Genomic DNA, 18216 nt, shown 5'->3' with positions numbered 1-18216 from the left:
GATGGGAGGGTGTGCGTCATGACAGGAAGTCCCGCCCCGGAGACGGAAGTGCCTCGCCATGGCGGCATCTTGCAGGCCGTGGGTCTGCAGGTTGTTGTCCGTGCTGCGTTCCCCTCCTGCATGCCGGACTTTGCAAAATGGGGTACCACGGGATGTGCTGCTCTTCCAGCATGAACGGGGCCGCTTCTTTGCCATCCTTGGACTGTTTTGCGCCGGTCAGGGCATCTTCTGGACGTCCCTGGCTGTTGCAGCGTTGTCTCGACCTCTGATCCGAGTTCCTCCAGAGGCTCCCAACCGGGGCTACACAGACCTGCGCTCCGCACTCTGGCGCTACGGGTTAGCTATTGGTTGCGGCACGATGGGTAAGGGCATGGGCTCCAGGCTGTCAAGGGGGCTGTGAGCACAAAAGTCACTCAAGGAAGGAAGGGTTCCCATTCCCCCCAGATGAGCAGAAATGTAAGTGGGATACCCGGTATAGGTGTAATGTGTCTAAGTTCCCGAACCCGTTTTCTCCCTTTAACAACGGGGCTGACCATGTCGCTATTGCTCAATTTGTAGAGTGCTTGCTTAACTAGGCATGAGGCCTTGGGTTCAGCCCCCAAAACCGCATAAACTGTACCTGGTGGCACCCAGCTGTAGTATTAGTATTTAGACAGTGGAAGCAGGAAGATCACAAATTCAAGGTTATTGAACATACAACAAACTTGTGGCCAACAGGGATTAAAAGACCCTGCCTTTTTTTTTTTTTTTTCTTTTTCCCCCTTCCCTCGAGACAGGGTTTCTCTTTATAAAACAGCTCTGGCTGTCCTGGAACTAGCTTTGTAGACCAGGCTGGCGAACTCACAGAGATCCATCTGCCTCTGCCTCCCGAGTGCTGTGACTAAAGGCGTGCGCCACCACCATCACCACTTAGGAACACAAAATTCTTTTAAGTGCTCAAAGCTGTTACTGCCATTTCAGTCATGGACAACTCTAAAGGGGTCTGCATAACCCTTTACTCCTTTACTCTGCTTCTCCTGCAGGAGCCTTGGTCCTTGGTGCTGGTCTTCTCTACTCTCTCCGATCTGTGCGTTCAGTCATGCTCCTCGCAGGAGGGCAGCAGGTGACGCTTACTACTTATGCCCCTTTTGGCTTGGGAACACGTTTCACAGTCCCCTTGAACCAGGTTTCCTGCATGGCCCACAGAGGTGAAGTTCCTGCCATGTTGCCTCTGAAGATCAAAGGCCGACGCTTCTACTTCCTTTTGGACAAAGCTGGACACTTCCCCAACACTCAACTCTTTGATAACACTGTGGGTGCCTATAGGAGCCTATGAAATGCGGCTTGCCCATCTCGGATGAGGAGACAACCCAGGGCAAGAAAAGGCACCCTGGATTCACTCATAGTCAATAAATCCATCATTCTGTCTTCTCTCTCATCTATTAGCTTTGATACCAAGAACTCTATACATTCATTGATGAAGAAAAGTAATTATTATTTTGGTACAAAAAATGTTAAGGTGAAAAAGCACAGGGTTCCTATTCTAGTTTCCCTCCTGGAGGGAAAACTGAGGTTCTCAGTATAAACAGGGCTGTATATGAGGCAAGAAGATTAAAAGCTCTTGGGGATGGAGGTTCTGGCTGCAGAAAGCACTGAGTATTCTTCAGGAGTGAGACAGGCACTATCCAATAAGAGCATCCGTCTCAGAGCTCCGCTCTGGGGTGGCTTGAGACTTGCACTGCACGACCTGGAGCATCAAGGCCAGACACCACAGTACCAGATTCACCCAAGAAGAGGTCTGAGAAGAGAACAGGGGTGTGAGGAACGAGCCATCTCAAATCCAGTGATACCCACACAATGTGCTCTGTTCAGAATCAGGTGACAAGCCCATGGCTACATGGAACTCTACAGGCAAGCATATATTACAGATATTTAATCTTAGTATATCCCTTTGTCTCACTTCAGCGTTTTGCAGGTTGGAGTAAAACTGCACAGCAGTTCCAGGGGGTGTCCATGCGGATTTCTGGGCTTCAGAACAGCTGTGGGGTAAAGAGAGAGTTCTGACAAAGGGAACATACTCCAAGCACAATTGTGTTCCTAGAGATAAGGTCCAAAGGATGAGGATAAAAATGGAAACTTGTCCCCTACAGAGGGAAAATATCTCTGCAAGGCTTCCCTACCCCTCGCATTACCTGCGTGTACGGTTCAAGGAGATGATGGAATTGCAGAGAGAACTGGTACCAAATCGAAGTATACAGGCAGACACCAGTGTCAGGAAGACGGCCACAGCTGAGATGACCAACGCAATTCGAAGCCCTATGGAACCTCTGAGGGAGAGAACAAAGCATTGTAGCTTGGATGGGACCCCTCTCGCCCCCGCCCCTTGTCCTCAGCAGGGCAGTCACCTGTGGGCATCCTCGATGCAGCTGCTGTAGACCCAAAAGAGGAGAAGCAGAAGGCAGTAGAGGGCCAAGAGGCCTGATGCCCCGGCTACAAAGTGGCAGAGGGAAGGGGCTGAGGGGCGGGACAAGGCCAGGGAGGAGCCATTGAGGGCAGCCACACCATACAAGGGGCAGCTACCACCGAAGGAGCCCTGTGGAGAGAAGTTGTTGAGTCCTGGGTTCCACTTCAGTTCCCCGAGTTGCAACTTACTGCCACAAATTAGGTGAAAGGTGGGACAGACTGATATGGATCTGCTGGGAACCAAGTCTGCAGGGTCCAGAGGGGGTCAGAGTTCAGTGGGTTGTAATAGAAACCCCGCTTCTTTAAAAAAAAAAAAAAAAAACCAAGAGCCCAGCAGTGGTGGTGCACACCTTTAATCCCAGCACCCGGAAGCAGAGGCAAATGGATCTCGATAGTTCGATGTATTCTATTACCAAGACCGCTTAACGTAGTAGACCTTAAATGTACTTAAGTATACGTCCCCTCATTTCACACACCGTATTACAATCACGCGGAACCTGGGTCATTCCAGTATACAGTTTTTTTTTCACAATGTTTCTATTGGATGGATGCAAAGACTGGCCTGTGTATCTCAGCACCTAAGTAAACTTCTGCAGCAGTTAACCAGCTCATCTTGGACTCGAAGAGGGTCTGCTTGTAAAGTTCCTTTGGCAAGGAAACAAGTTTGGGACTTCAAAGTCCCCAGCCCCGGCCGGCTCAACCCCAAGGCTAGCCCGCCCCGCAGCCGCACCTGGGTCCTGGTCAGTGCCGCGGCCGCCACAGCCCCGCACAGGAAGGCAGCAGCGAAGAGCGCGAGCTCAACTCGCTGCAACCAGGTAAGCGCCATGGCGCCCAGGCCACCAGGAAGCCAACCGCCCAAGCCCCGCCCACAATCACAGACACGTCACTTCCTGGAGAGGATTTATTCTTGGGGGGCGGCTGTGGCAGCCTACAGCGGCAGGTACAGTGAGTAGTCCGAGAGCGCCCAGCGTCGGGCCGGGCGGCCGGTGCGGCCGATCATGGGCAGTTTCTGCACGTAGCGGGATGCCGGGCTCGGCCCGTAGGGCGCGGGGAAAGCAGTCTGGAAGAGACGCCCGCGGCAGCGCCGCCCGGCCTGACGCCCAGCGATGATAAAACGGAAGTGAGGGGCACCGCGGGGCGCGAAGCGGCTCTTCTGGAAGACGTCTCGCGTTCCCGCACCAGGACCCTGCTGACGAGGAGCGCCCCGCGCCCGGTGCACGCGCGGCAGCGGCCTGCCCTCCGAGGCGGCGGCGGGGCCCCCGCCGAGCGGGCTCTCGTCCCCGTGCGGGCTGACCACGGCGCTGGCGGTCAGCTGCGGCATTTTCCGCACCGAGTCCGGGGCGGCCACCGGCTCCTTCTTGTTTCCGCGTGGTCGCGGGGCCGTGGGCGCGGGCTGGCCAGTGCCGAAGCGAGTGGCCAAGCTGTCACCGAAGAAGGCGTACAACTCACGGTAGATGTCTGCCAGGGTCAAGGAAGAAGGGTCCTCTGGCGGCGGCGGGAGCCCAGACCCAAAGCCTGGCTCGGCACCGCCCCCCGGAGGAGACTCTTGCAGGAGGAGGCTGTCCCAAGGCAGGTCCTCCGCACGAGGGCACCTTCTCCCACCCAAGCCGCCGCGGTGGAGATCTGCTGCCTGGGCTTTCATCTTCAGTAGTCGCTCTACGGCCACCTGTAAACAAAGAGCTAGAAGGAACCTGGACTAGCAGGCATCTCAGAGTAAACCTGCTGAGTACTGTAAGAAAGGCAAGCTGGGCCTGGCTACTCACCAGAATAGCTCCATAGACTTTGTGCCCGTCTGCTTTGACCTGGGCATTAGACACTGAATAGTCATCCAGCACTGCCTGCAGGTTTGTCCAGTAAGTGGGCAGATGTGGGTACAGGACTCGTTCTACTGCCTAGAAGGGAAAAAGGAATGCAGTAAGCAACCTCGTCCCATGCGCCCTCTTGAGTACCCTTTCCCACAGAAGACCCACCTGGATTGTTGGCAGGCCCAGCCCTCAATCCAGCGTTTCTCTGGGGTCTAATCTATGTACAAGCTTTTGGTAGGCATGAGGTATAAAGACATACAAATATAGGCGGTGGTACACTCCTCTAATCCCAGCACTCGGGAGGCAGAGGCAGGCGGATCTCTGGGAGTTCGAGGCCAGCCTGGTCTACAGAGTGGGATCTAGGACAGGCTCCAAAGTCACAGGGAAACCCTGTCCCGAATCCCGTCCCCCAAAATAGACCCATTACTGCCTTTTATAGTGGGCTAATACAAAAACACCAATGCACATAAAAATCTTAAAAAATCATTTTTAATAACAATAAATAAAAAAAGCATTGAGGGAGCCGTGCGTTGGTGGCACACGCATTTAGTCCCAGCACTTGGGAGGCAAAGGCAGAGGGATCTCTGTGAGTTCGAGGCCAGCCTGGTCAACAGAGCGAGTTCCAGGACAGCCTCCAAAGCAATACAGAGAAACCTTGTCTCAAAAAAAAGCATGGAGGGCTATACAAGCCTGGTGACCTGAGTTCAATCCTCTGAACCCAGGTAAAGTTAAAAGAGAGAACTAACTCTACAAAGTTGATGTCTCCTCTGGCCTCTACACACTTGCTGTAGCAAATATGTCCATACACACACATCATGCACTTACATAATCACACTAATAAAGATTTTTTTCAAAAGGAGCAAAATGTAGCTGAGTTAGTTGAATGGTTAGCTAACATGCTGTAAGCCTAGGTTTGATCCCAGCACGGCATAAACTAGGTGTGATGGTTCATGCCTATAACACTAGCATGCCAGCATTCAGGAGGTAGGAAGAGGTTCAAAATTACCTTCAGCTACAAAGCAAGTCCAAGGCCAGACTGAGGTAAATCAGCACATAAAAATTCAGCTTAATCCAATAGAAATTTTTGTTTCTTTCTCGTTTTTTTTCCCTTTGGTTTCTTCAAGACAGAGTTTCTCTGTATAGCCCTGGCTGTTCTGAAACTTGCTCTGTAGACCAGGTTGGCCTCAACTCTTGAGATCTGCTTGCCTCTGCTGGTATTAAGGTATGTGTGCCAAAACGCCTTTTTGTTTTGTTTTGTTTTGAGCACTATTATTTTTAAATGCTGGTTAGAACCTAAGTATGCTTTTTCTGATCATTTGGACTTCCTTATTTTTTAATACCCCTTCTGTAAAAAATAAGGAAGTCCAAATGATCAGAAAAAGCATACTTTCATTTGGTATTTCTCTAAAACTTAAAGTCACTATAAATTCAAAATGAAACAAATAGAATTATTCCAAGAAAACTTCATTATAAAACACTAAAATGTGCAATATAATAAAAACTGAAGTACGGTGCCTGAGGAAAGATAATCACAAACTCAAGACCAGTATGGGCTACAAAACAAGCACTGTCTCAAACAAAAAACCTAAAGAGAAAAGGAGGTAAAGAAAATAAAGAAATTAGGGTATTTCCTAACATGGTGTTATGGAATGGGCAGGGATTCTTAAAAAAAAAAAAAAAAAGGAGCATACTATAAAGACCTTCAAGCAGGAACTCTGAAAGGATTATACATTTACATATAGACAGTCAAGGTATACAATAAGCCTGGCCTATGGCAAGGTCTCAATACATGGCTTCAAACACCAGTTTTACAATAAAATGTACATAAATGTGATTTTTCCAAAACACATGGCAACTCTCAAAGACCTGTGAGAAAAGCCAGGTTTCTCACCTTCCAGCCTAGAGCATGCAGCCCGACCACAGCCCCATAATGAGAACAGAGAGGCCGAACAGGGTCTGTCAGGACCTTCTGCAGGGAGAGCAGAATCTGCTGATAGAGGCCACTTACAAGGTCCCCATGAGTCCTGTGGAGGCAAGTCAGGAAAGGGAATGAGGCACTGCGCACAAAGAGGGTACTATGCGACAGGCTGCCAGGTGTGAGCGGCCCAGGACCCAAGGTTCGAAAGACTGATATCTTGGTGTTTGTAATTGTACCGCTACCACAAGATAACTGACTCTGTAAGCTATCCCCCACCCCCCCTGTTCAGCTCAGCAGTGGCTACCAGAAGATGTGGCTGAGTAGAAGGGCAGCCCCGTCCCGGAGAGTCCAGTGGTCATTCAAAGGGTTGATGGAGGCAGCCAATGGCTCCAAGACACAGTAGAGCACGCTGCCCACCAGGGAGCGGACGTAGGGCACCAAGCACAGGTGTGGGTTCCGTATCAGGCTCCGAGCCACCTGCAGTAGCCGGTGCAGCTGTTCCAGGTCATGGCTTACAGATTTCACCTGGTGGTAAAAGTGGGTGACTCAGGAAGACATGGAGGGGGGGGGCGCCGCGAGGGCTGCCATTCTGACAGCATCTGCTATGAATCCCAACCCTGCAGGGTCACCTTCACTAGGAAATCGGTCACTTACCCCACTGACCACATAAACAAAGTAAGGCAGAAGTGCTGCGATCTTGGAGTTTGTCTGCAGGTCCTGGAGGGCAACCTGAAAGGAACCACCTCAGTAAAAGAGCCACCAACTGGAGGGTGGGTGAGCACTGTACCCATGTGTTATGTTAATGTTCATGCCCTGATGCAGCAACTCCATCAGTTTAATAAAGAAAGTGAACACAGGCTAGGTGTGCCACACGAGGTGTGCTCGAGCACCCGTCTGAAACCAGCCTGACCCTCTTCCAAAAGAATACCCTCTTCCAAAAGAACACGGGTGGGACCAGTGAGATTGTTCAGTTTGGCGAAAACACTGTCACACAGCCTGCCAACCTAAGTGAAAACCTCGAAACCATGTGAACATAAAAGAGAACTGACTCCATGAAGGGTTCTCTTTCTTTCACACATGTGCCATAGCAGGCACAAATGTCAGTACACAATAATGACAACAGTGAATATCGCTATCCAGTATTATTGCGTTTTGGGGTCTGATGTATCCCATAACTAATTATGTGACTGGTGCAGAAACTGGTGCCCCTCCCTCCCATTTCCTAAGTACTAGGATTACAGGTGTTCACCACAATGCTTACTTATCCAGCATAGCATTAAGAAAAAGCTGTGGGTTAGGTTCAATGGCTGCAGCCTGTACGCTCTGTACTCGAGAGACTGAGACATGAAATCTGCAAATCTGAGGCCAGCCTGGGATATAATAGTGAGGCCAAGGGTTGTCTCAAAACAAAACCCAAGGAAAATAATAAGGTAAGTTGTAGAACCAGATACCACTTATGTTTATATTAATGTAACCATAACTTGTAAATAGGAAAAACAAGTGCATGAGAAGACTATATGCTTTTATATGTAACTCCATAATAAATACATCCTGGTATGGTTAAGTAGTGTAGAGCACTTGCTGTTCTTGCAGAAGACCAGAGTTCAGTTCCTAGCACCCACATAACAGCTTATACCTGTCCATAACTCCAGCTTTAATGGATACACACTCTCTCCTGACTTCCATAGGCAATGAACAAAAATGCCCTGCTTACCTAAATGAATCCAGGCAAAATACTAGACACATAAAATAAGGGCAGTGTTGGCACATGCCTTTAGTTCAAGTACTCAGAAGGCAGAGGCAGGAAGATCTCTGTAAGTCTGAGGCCAGCCTGGTCTACAGAGGGAGTCCAGAACAGCCAAGCCTACATAGAGAAACCCTCTCTCAAAAACTCCAAAATAAATGAAGTAAATTCTTTAAAATATAAAGTGGCCACGCCGGGCGTTGGTGGTGCACGCCTTTAATCCCAGCACTTGGGAGGCAGAGGCAGGTGGATCTCTGTGAGTTCGAGGCCAGCCTGGTCTACAAGACCTAGTTCCAGGACAGCCTCCAAAGCCACAGAGAAATCCTGTCTCGAAAAACCAAAAATAAAAAATAAAAAAATAAAGTGGCCAATAGCAGCAGGAGCCAAACCAGAACTACCTCTGCAGAGCAGGCCTGGTTGGGGATGTGACTTGGACCTCTACTACTTCAAATGCCTTGATGTTTGTGGTGGTACACACCTTTAGTTCAGCATTCAGGAAGTAGAGGCAGATGGATCTCTATGAATTTGAGGCCAGTCTGGTCTACAAAGAGAGTTCCAGGATAGCCAAGGCTATTACACAGAGAAACCCTGTCTCAAAAATACACACACACACAAAAATAAAATAAATGCTTCATTTGACTCCAGACCAATAGATACTTCAAAAAATGGGAATCTAGCTGGGTGGTGGTGGTGCATATCTTTAATTCCAGCACTTGGGATGCAGAGGCAGGCAGATCTCTGTGAGTTCAAGGCCAGCCTGGTCTACAGAGCAAGTTCCAGGACAGGCTGCAAAGCTACAGAGAAACCCTATCCTGAGAAACCAAAAGAGACAGACAGATAAAAGGGAATCTGTGGGAACAGTTACTAGAAGCACCTGCTGTGCTGCCATTGCCCAGGGAACAAGGGAGTGTTACGGGGTCAGGGCTAGCATAGGAGGCCACTCGGAGCATATATACCACTAGAGAATGGGTTCCACCACAGTAACTAGTCATATAGATGACAGAAAGTAGACAACTGAAAATATTTCACAGGGATTTAAGGCTGTGACTTGATGCCTACTCAGGGCCCCTGTTTCACCTTCATCAGCTGTGGATCATCCCCCAGTACAGCCCGTGTCACTTGCTGGTAGTATTTGAGAAGGTCGTCTGTCAGTGAAGACACTGCGCTGGGCACTGTGAGAAGAGGGAAGGAAGTGGCCACAGCTGGAGGCGCAGCCTTCTCAAGGCTTCCTCAGCCTGCCACCCTACAACCACACCGGCCCCCGGAACCCAACCAATAGAACAAGCAGGCACAGGCTCCAGCTGCACTCTGATCCGACAGGCTCCATGTGGCTCTATGTACTTCCACCCATGTTCCACCATACAGATCCCATCGTACAAGACAGGCTCTCTGAAGCTCTGCTCAGCATACCCTGGAAGTACCTCAGTATACAGCCTAGACTTTCATCTTGGCCAACACATTACAAATGGTAACAGGTCTAAGCTCCACCTCTGACCTTAACCCTTCTGGACAAAGGCACGCGTTTGGCACATGCAGACCATTCTCCACTCCGCCATTTACCTGATCCCTGAGGTGCCAGGTTCCCTTTGCCATCCAGATAGGAGACATGAACTAAAATCAAGGAAAAGACATGGAAGTCAGTTGGGATTTTGCCCCTTCAAGTTCTGCCCTTCCTAAAAGTTGGCCCATCAGCACCACTCAGACCATCTACTTCCTACCCCAAGCCCAAGAAGGACCCCAGCAGCCACCTCTGACAGCCGTCTCTGCACAGCCCTTGGGGATGTTGGTGGCCAGGGCCAGCTCCACCAGGTTCACTTCTCGGTCCTCTGGAAAGTAGAGCTCACCCTCCCTTGCTGGGCGCAAGGGCAGTGCCTCCTGGGAGCCATAGCCACACACAGCCTGAGGAGAGAGAGGATTAGCAAGCAGAGTGAATTCAGTGAAGGAACAAGAGCCAGGATGGGGCTCTCCTGACTGAGACAGGGAGCCTATGCTGGAGGAGAGTTCATGGGGCCCTGGAAGCTGGAGAAGCCTAGATTTCAGAGCTGCCTATGGCTCAATGGATCAAGAGCTGATGGTATCGTCCCTCACGTAAGCTGTAAGCTTTCTATGCCTGACTCCTAAGGTGCCAGTCCCTCACTCATACCCAAACTCTAAAAAACTTACTACCTTCCTCAACTCCCTGACCCAGAACTATACTAAGATGTCAGGAGCTGTTTCGGGCTATGACGCAATTACAGCAGATGACAGCTGATATTTATAAGGTAACCAACTAATCCAATGGAAGAAATTCATAGGCAAGGCTTATGAAAATATTGCCTATAAATACTGCTCCTGTGTGTAAATTCACATGTGCAAAGACAGATATGGTATCTCCCCAATACTTACATTGTAATGTCTAATTTCATGTGATGCCTATATGTAATCTCATGACTACATCTCAGTCTTATGAGCATATATCTGTGAATGGTCAGAAAGATGAATTCTCTTTAAGTTGTATAATTTTGATATACAGAAAATATACTAGGATATATTTCATAACCAGATCTATTATTCCACAAGGACTGTAAGACTGAGTCCCTGTTTTTTAAGTCCCTGGCATAAAGAAAACAACAATTTCTTCTAAGTTCTAAAACAAGCCACATACAATTAATTGATTTATAACCTCAAGAGCAAATTCAAGCTAGACTGAATGTCTCTGTGAATGGATTGTATGTTAAAAACTTTGCAGATATCCACAAGGACAGAACTGCAGGTGTCTAACCAAGGTTATTAGCACAAAGCAGCCTAAAATATTACGCCAGTTTCCCTAGCTAGGCCTGCTGATAACAGACACCAGTAGTCACTCCCTACTAAATTCACTCTGCAGAAACTTCTAACCTCAGTGTATGGTATAAAATTCAATGCTAAGCTAACTGTGTTTACATTTAAGTCCTAACATTTACATGGAGGACAAAAATAAATAACAATTAAGCAGCAGGGTGGTGATGGTGCATGCCTTTGATCCCAGCACTGGGGAGGCAGAGTCAGGCAGATAGATCCCTGTAAGTTCAAGGCCAGCCTGGTCAAGAGTGAGTTCCAGGATAGGCTCCAAAGCTACACAGAGAAACCCCGTCTCAAAGGGAGGAAAAAAAAAGGAATAACAATGAACCAATTAAGTCCAGAGAGAAACAGTTTTATGTGAAAAGTTCCACAGATGGCCAGAGTTACAGAAGATGGCTGGGCCTCACAGCCTTGAATAAAAAGTTAACAAGCTCCCCTCCTTCTGCAGCCCTTGTCAGTCATTGTGAAACAAGCAGCGCCCTTCTCCCTCACCTATGAGTTGCCATGGTTAACAGCTCTGCCCCATGTGGACTAAAGAATACACTGTGGCCCTGAGAAAAAGCTTTGTAACCTTTTTTATTGCCAAAAGTTCGCTGTTAAATGTGTATATGGGCTGTGTGAACAAGAGAGCTAGCAAGAACCGGAACTAAAGGTTTGGAACTCTGAGAGCTGAAGATAAAAAGAACATGATTGTACATGTCTTTTTCCTTTAGATAGATAGGAAATTTCCCCAAAGTCCCTGCTGCTCTGTGGCATTCTTTTTTTTTTTTTGGTTTTATGAGACAGGGTTTCTCTGTATTGTTTTTGAGGCTATCAGTCCAGCCTGGCCTTGAACTCACAGAGATCCACCTGCTTCTGCCTCCCTAGTGCTGGGATTAAAGGCGTGCGCCACCACCGCCCGGCGCTCTGTGGCATTCTTAATGCTCCCCTGGGTACAGCTGTGGGAGCTGGACCAGACCCCCTGGGCTGCAACACCAAGACAGGCTAACATCCCATGTTTCTTCAGGTCGTTACCAAGCGTGCTTTTTTATTTCTGGAGTATTTCAAGCTCAATTTCCTCAGCACTCTTTTTTGATTGTTTGTTTTTTTTGTTTTTGTTTTTCAAGACAGGATTTCTCTGTGGCTTTGGAGGCTGTCCTGGAACTCGCTTGGTAGTCCAGGCTGGTCTCGAACTCACAGAGATCCGCCTGCCTCTGCCTCCCGAGTGCTGGGACTAAAGCGTGTGTCACCAACGCCCAGCGTTCCTCAGCACTCTTTAAGGCCTAGCTCAAGCTCTTCCTCTTTTATGAATCCTTCCCCACTGTCCAGGATCCTATTGATTTTTTTGTGTGTGTGTTTTGTTTGTTTGTTTGTTTTTTTGGTTTTTCAAGACAGAATTTCTCTGTAGCTTTGGGGGGTGTCTTGGAACTTGCTCAGTAGACGAGGCTGGCCTCAAACTCAGAGATCTGTCTGTCTCTGCCTCCTGATTGCTGGCTAGAGGGACACCAGATCTTATTACAGATGGTTGTGAATCACGAAGTAGTTGGTAGGAATTCAACTCAGGCCCTCTGGAAGAGCAGGCAGTGCTCTTAATCTCTGAGCCATCTCTCCAGCCCAGGCCTTTCCATTCTTTCAGAACTTTGATCTGGACGCAGCACCTGACCTGCTACGCTGTGTTTGTATTCAGTGTCACCGCTGCCAGCCCTGTGAACAGGTGAGGTGACCTCGTGTCGCCTTCAGCGCTCTACGGCCATGCTCCACCTACCTCCACACTGCTCCACCTGAGAGCCCTGTTGAAGTCTTCCACTGTTAGCTTCCTCCGTTTGGTGTGCTTCATGAACTGAGAGCTATTCTGGGAGGGGAGGAACAGAAGCCAGAGTCAGGAAGCGGGGAGCTTGTATGGGAACCCCAAAGGAAATGGGTTAAATAGACAGAAGGGACCGTACACCAGCAATCAGAGAGCCTGCACTTCCAGCTCAGGCTTTGCAAAACTTGTGCAAGTCACATCCCAACTGTGTGCCTCAGGGTGACTGTACTGAGTGTCACTACCCATCCATGCTGCCTGGGCAGCACGACATTGTAAAGAAGTGCCACAAGAAAGTGCTCAGCAGCCAGGTTTGGTGGTGCACACCTTTAATTCCAGCACTCAGGAGGAAGAGGCAGGCAGATCCCTGTGAGTTCCAGGCCAGCCTGGTCTACAGAGTGAGTTCCAAGACAGCCTCCAAAGCAACAGGGAAACCCATCTCAGAGAAAAAAAAAAGTGCTCAGCTGAGGCTGGAGAGATGGCTCAGCCGTCAAAAGCACTGGCTGTTCTTCCAGAGGACCTGGGTTCAATTCCCAGCACCCACACAGCAGTTCACAACTGTCTGTAACTCCAGTTCCAGGGCATTTGACACCTTTATACAGACACACATGAAGGCAAAATCTCAATGTACATTAAATACATTAATATATAAAGTCTGACTGTCTCCTAACCTCAAAGCACAAGATACCTAACATATGTGTTTAGAAGAAGTCAGTGTGGGGGGGGGGACGGAAGAACCACAGGAGGAGGGGTGAGGACAGAGAGCAGCGCACCTGTGTGGCCTCTCTGAGACGGTAGCACACATCTTCGGCGAGCAGAGCTGCCACCTCATCACTCAGCTCCAGCCCCGTGCTCTCTGCCATGAGCCGAACTGACTCCCGAGGGATCTCCACAAACCTCCGCTCTTCTCTCTCTGACATGGCCCCAGTGCAGCTGGGGGTGGGAACAAACGGAAGGGGTGAAAAGCCGCCAGCATCTCCAAGATCCCTAAAGCACAGGTAAGTAAGACCCTTCCAACAGCGCCTGGCCTCTCGCTCCACAATGCACAAACAGGGAGCTAGAGGCTCAGCAAAGCCCACGACCAACACGACCCCCAGGCATGCTCCCAGGCTCCATCAAAGATTCATCCTTCATCTCTAAAACCAATGGTCATCCCAAGTAGCCCCATCACTCTCCTCCTCCTCTCAGTGTTCCCCACGGCCTTCAGAAAGAGGAGCAAAACGGCCCATGCTGGAAAGGCTATGGATGCGTCGTCCATCAGCAAAACCTCCCCCTGCTTCTTCCCGTGTCTGTGGCCACCTTTCATTTCTTTACTTCAAGACCTCAATCCATTCTGCTGCTTCTGCTCGACACTCCTCCTCCTTTGTTGTTTTCCTGCCAAATTTCTTTCACTCAGTGATCAGTCACCTACCCCCTTCAGACCACTGTTCAAATGTCACTTGCTAAGGAAGTTCTTTCCAGACTGTGTAAATAAATGTCCTCATCATTTGTCTTTAAAGCAGTTCTGAGGCAGGAACATGGATAGTTCAAAGCCCACCTGGACTATGAAGTGAGTTCAAGGCTACCCGTAACAACTAAGACTATCTCAAAATAAAATGTAAAAAGAAAGTTGGAGCTGAAGTGATGGTGCACACCCTTAATCCCAGCATTCAGGAAGCAGAGGTAGGTAAATCTCCGAGTTTGAAGCCAGCCTGGTCCACAGAACAGATTCTAGGACAGCTAGGGTTACAGAGAAACCCTGTCTCAGAAAAAAAAAAGGAAAAGGAAAAAAAGAAAGACGGCTGAAGACACAATTCAGTGATAGAAAGCCTTCCTAGCATGTGTGAGCCTTAGGTTCAAACAGTCTGAAACTATACAGCTGCATAACTTTTGTGGTTTAAGTGCTTACAGAGTTCACACCAGAAGACAGCCTTGGGTGACATTCCTCCTGAGGAGCTGGCCATTTTGTTTTTTCAGACAGGGTCTCTCACCGGAACCCAAGGTCCACAGATTAGTTTAGGCTGGCTGGTCAGCAGGCTCCAGGAGCCCACCTATCTTGGCAAGCTCATTACACACGGATTTTCACCATCATTCCCACTCTTTTTAAAGAGACACTGGGGGCCAGCGTGTGGTCCCCAGCAGACAGTAAGCTGCACACCAGCAAAGATCCTGGTCTGTATGCTCACCTTTGCATCCCAAGAGACCAGCTGTGTCAGCACACACTATGCCTTCATTAACACTTGCTGAAAAAAGAAAGAACAGTTATTCATTTGTGTTGGAGACAAAGTCTCTCTCTAGAGCCCTGGAAATCTCTCCATAGATCAGGCTAGCCTCAAACTTCCTGCTTCTGCCTCCCCAGAGCTGGGATTAAATATGTACACCACTACTCCTGGCCTAGAACAGCTATTTTCCTGTATTTTTTAACTTACTTTTATGTGCACTGGTGTTTTGTCTGCATGTGTGTCTGTGTAAAGGTGACCGATCCCATTCAACTGGAGTCACAGACAGTTGTGAGCTGCCATGCGGGTGTTGGGAATTGAACCTGGGTCCTTTGGAAGAACAGCCAGTGCTCTTAAGTGCTGAGCCATCTCTTCAGCTCAGCTATTTTTCTTTTTATCACATTAGTTTTCAAAAATATGTCTTACTGGCCAGGCAGTGGTGGCACACGCCTTTAATCTCAGCACTCAGGAGGCAGAGGCAGGCAGATCTCTGTGAGTTCTAGACTAGTCTGGTCTACCGAGGGAGTGCCAGGATAGGCTCTAAAGCTACCCAGATAAACAAAACAAAAACAAACAAAAAAAGTCTTATTTATTTTGTTTGTTTGGTTTTTTTGTTGTTATTGTTGTTTTTTTCCACCACTGTCTGGCTTGTTTGCTTTTTTAAAAGATTTATTTATTTTATGTATGAGTGCTCTATCTACATGTATGACTTTATGCCAGAAGAGCACAATCAGATCCCACTACAGATGGTTGTGAGCCACCATGTGGTTGCTGGGAATTGAACTCAGAACCTCTGGAAAAGCAGGCAGTGTTCTTAACCTGAGTCATCTCTCCAGCCCCCAGCTATTTTTCTAAGCGTCTATGACTTCCAAATGACCTCCTCCTATTCTCACTAACGAAACAGATAGTGTACGTTTTGTCTATTTCAAAAAGCCACGAGAGATAGCTCAGAGAGGTTACCTAAATTGCTCAAGACCAGCCAGCAAGCACTGAGTAATTAGATGTCAGGGATTCGAACCCTTGTTTTAAATTAACTCAGCTGCTGGGCAGTGGTGGCGCACGCCTTTAATCCCAGCACTCAGGGGAATCTCTGAGTCTGAGGCCAGCTTGGTCTACAAAGTGAGTGCCAGGATAGCCTCCAAAGCTACAGAGAAACCCTGTCTCAAAAAACAAAACAAAACAAAAAAAACTAACTGAGGATACCATATTTGAAATAGGCCTGGCTTTGTAGCACAAAGATGTGGATTAGACTCACCACTTGATGGGATAAGTACGCTTCAGTCTTCCCATCTGTAAAATGGGAGCACTCAGTCGTGCGCCAGGAGGGAGTTTCTCTATTATGTCCCCCTACTGAGACCTCAAAGCCCGGTCTGTGACCAGGGTCTCCCACTCCTCAGTCTCCTGTCCTGCACATCCTCACTTCCAAGCCCTTCTGACCAGGAGGCGTGAGAACCGACCTCCACGGGCCTCTGGGTTGCGCATCCTTCGACCCACCTTCCTTCATCCCAGATCCCGACGGCGTGGGGTGGAATGGGAGGTCAAGGGTCACGGAACTTGTGTCACGTGCCCGCGACGGGGGCGGGCCCGCGGCTGGTGAGCAGCGCACCGCGGGACGCGAAGCCCAGGGCCCGGCAGGGCCTGCTCACCTGCGGACTCCCGCGTCGCGAGGCCGCCAGCCGAGGAGGCGGCGGCGGCTTCCACTCACCGGCTCACGCCAATTCCCTCTCTCGGAGCCCAGGCGCCACCCTCAATACGCGGAGCCAATCAGTGGCTGATTCTTGAGTTCCCCGCCCACCAGTAGCCGTCCCACCTCAGGATTGGTCAGTGTGAATGTGCGGCGAAGGCTCCAAGGCGTCGTTGGTCACGTGAGTAGCGCTTCTTAAAGCAACAGCTCCTGTTGGCTGGCTAGCAGGTGCGGTGCCCTGGTTTAACATGCTCTCCAGATGGACCTCGTTCCCTTGAGTCTGCTGTTCCAGAGTTTACAAGTTTTTCGGATCATAGTAAAGCTTTAGGCTTTTGCTACATGACTTTCCTCTTCAACCTAAGTCTCCTATAATGCCCCCAACAGCAACTGCTGTTTTCCCCTTCGCAGAATAGATGGGGTTCCCGTGCACTGAGGAAGCAGAGGCAGGAGGGTTTTTTGTTTTTTCGAGGCCAGCCTGGTCTACACAGTGAGTCTGAAGCCAGTTTGAGGGCGTGAGGGTGTGTGTGTGTGTGTGTGTGTGTGTGTAGCGGGGGAGGGGGGACGGTGTTGGTGTACATCGTGAGAAGCAAAAATCAGAAAGTACAGCTGGGAGAGATTACACACGCCTTTAATCCCAGCACTCGGGAGGGAGAGGTCTGTGAGTTCGAGGCCAGAATGGTCTACAGAGTGAATTTCAGAACAGTCAGGGAAGGAAGGAAGGAAGGAACGAGGGAAGGGAACAGAGGGGAGGGAAAGGAAAGGAAACTTCTGGCTGGGCCAAACACTTCAGATAGGCTCTGGGCTCTGCTCACCCAGCCCATTGTCCCCCGTCTCCTGACTGCTGCCCTACCCTATAGGGTTGTAGTTCAATACCAAAGGTACAACTCATACACCACACTAATGCCTTTTCCTAAACTCCTGTTGGGACAGTTCCTGTGTGTTCTCTCTTCAATTCCCCCACCCTTTGGGAAAAGATCTCACTATGCATTTCTTCCTGGCCAGGAACTCCTTATGTAGACCAGGCTGCCCTCCAACAATCCTTCTCGAAAGCCAAATGCAGGAAGTATAGGCCTGTTTCAGCATGCCTGGCTTGTTGACAAGTCTCAGTTGATAAACAGTGAACTTCACCCAGCATACAACCCCACTCTGAGTCAAAGAGGAAATGAGGGTGCTGAGGCAGGAGGATTACCAGTTTCAAGCCTGAGTAGGCTAAAGGAGGAGTTGGAGGTTAACCTGAACTACAGAGTGAGACGATTCTCAAAACGGGCAGTTGTTTATACATCTTCACTGCTAAACCAGCCCCATAACCATAATCCCCTCCACCCACACTCTCTTTTTTGAATACCAGTGAAACCTAAACATGCTTGCCCTGGCACTCAGATTGAGTGAAGCTATATATAATCTGCCTGGGGCGTATTTGCTCCCAACTGGAGTAGGGTAGGCAAGCGCTCAGGAAGGCAGCCATGAAACCCACATAACCACAGGAAAAGGGTGGCTGCTGTGGGTGCCATCTGGGAAGGATCACTGCTGAGCCATGCAGTCCTCAGAACAAAGCTACTTTGGCATTCAAGTGGGCCTGAGCTCAAGGTAAGGGCCCTGCTGCCTCTGAGAACCAGTTAGCCTTAACAAGCCCTGACTGTAAGCATTTCGACGGATCGGATGGGATGGACAGGGATGAATTATAGCACTTGGGAGCCAAAGAATACTGTTACAGTTTGGATGGAAAGATATTCTGGCACCTGGGAGTCACAGAATAGTGAGTGTTACAACTTGGATGGAAAATTCTGACACTCGGGAGCCAAGGAATACCACAAGTCACAGT

General features: G+C 49.2%; 3 protein-coding genes across 8 annotated transcripts; 1 reads left to right on the top strand and 2 right to left on the bottom strand.

The window, feature by feature from the left end:
* Positions 1-26: 26 nt before the first annotated feature.
* Tmem223 (transmembrane protein 223) lies at positions 27-1417 on the top strand. The gene is made up of 2 exons (XM_005063874.4): positions 27-362; positions 1023-1417. The coding sequence occupies exons 1-2, from the start codon at positions 59-61 to the stop codon at positions 1313-1315; spliced, it is 597 nt and encodes a 198-aa protein (XP_005063931.1). The 5' UTR covers positions 27-58; the 3' UTR covers positions 1316-1417.
* A 36-nt stretch (positions 1418-1453) lies between these two features.
* Tmem179b (transmembrane protein 179B) lies at positions 1454-3296 on the bottom strand. Of its 2 annotated transcripts, none has more exons than XM_005063289.4 (5): positions 3173-3296; positions 2385-2572; positions 2172-2306; positions 1940-2018; positions 1454-1777 (listed from the first exon to the last, which is right to left on the bottom strand). In XM_005063289.4, the coding sequence occupies exons 1-5, from the start codon at positions 3266-3268 to the stop codon at positions 1661-1663; spliced, it is 615 nt and encodes a 204-aa protein (XP_005063346.1). In that variant the 5' UTR covers positions 3269-3296; the 3' UTR covers positions 1454-1660. The 2 variants fall into 2 exon arrangements, with proteins under 2 accessions (XP_005063346.1, XP_040604067.1); XM_040748133.1 differs by lacking the exon at positions 3173-3296 and adding an exon at positions 2919-3159.
* Positions 3297-3329: 33 nt separating this feature from the next.
* On the bottom strand, positions 3330-16476 carry Taf6l (TATA-box binding protein associated factor 6 like). 5 transcript variants are annotated; one of them, XM_040748080.1, is made up of 12 exons: positions 16357-16476; positions 14678-14734; positions 13286-13445; positions 12474-12560; positions 9658-9808; positions 9470-9520; positions 8987-9081; positions 6820-6894; positions 6470-6690; positions 6139-6271; positions 4206-4334; positions 3330-4108 (listed from the first exon to the last, which is right to left on the bottom strand). In XM_040748080.1, exons 2-12 carry the CDS (start codon positions 14683-14685, stop codon positions 3371-3373), a joined length of 1848 nt encoding a protein of 615 aa, XP_040604014.1. In that variant the 5' UTR covers positions 14686-14734; positions 16357-16476; the 3' UTR covers positions 3330-3370. The 5 variants fall into 5 exon arrangements, with proteins under 5 accessions (XP_040604014.1, XP_040604032.1, XP_040604021.1 ...); XM_040748098.1 differs by having other exon boundaries at positions 16416-16453; XM_040748087.1 differs by lacking the exon at positions 16357-16476 and adding an exon at positions 16205-16349.
* Positions 16477-18216: the final 1740 nt, after the last annotated feature.

This window comes from Mesocricetus auratus, unplaced genomic scaffold, assembly GCF_017639785.1.
Source record: "Mesocricetus auratus isolate SY011 unplaced genomic scaffold, BCM_Maur_2.0 Super-Scaffold_4256, whole genome shotgun sequence".
Taxonomy (NCBI): Eukaryota; Metazoa; Chordata; class Mammalia; order Rodentia; family Cricetidae; genus Mesocricetus; species Mesocricetus auratus.
The sequence above is the reverse complement of the archived record's forward strand: the minus strand, read 5'-3'. Positions and strand labels throughout refer to the sequence as shown.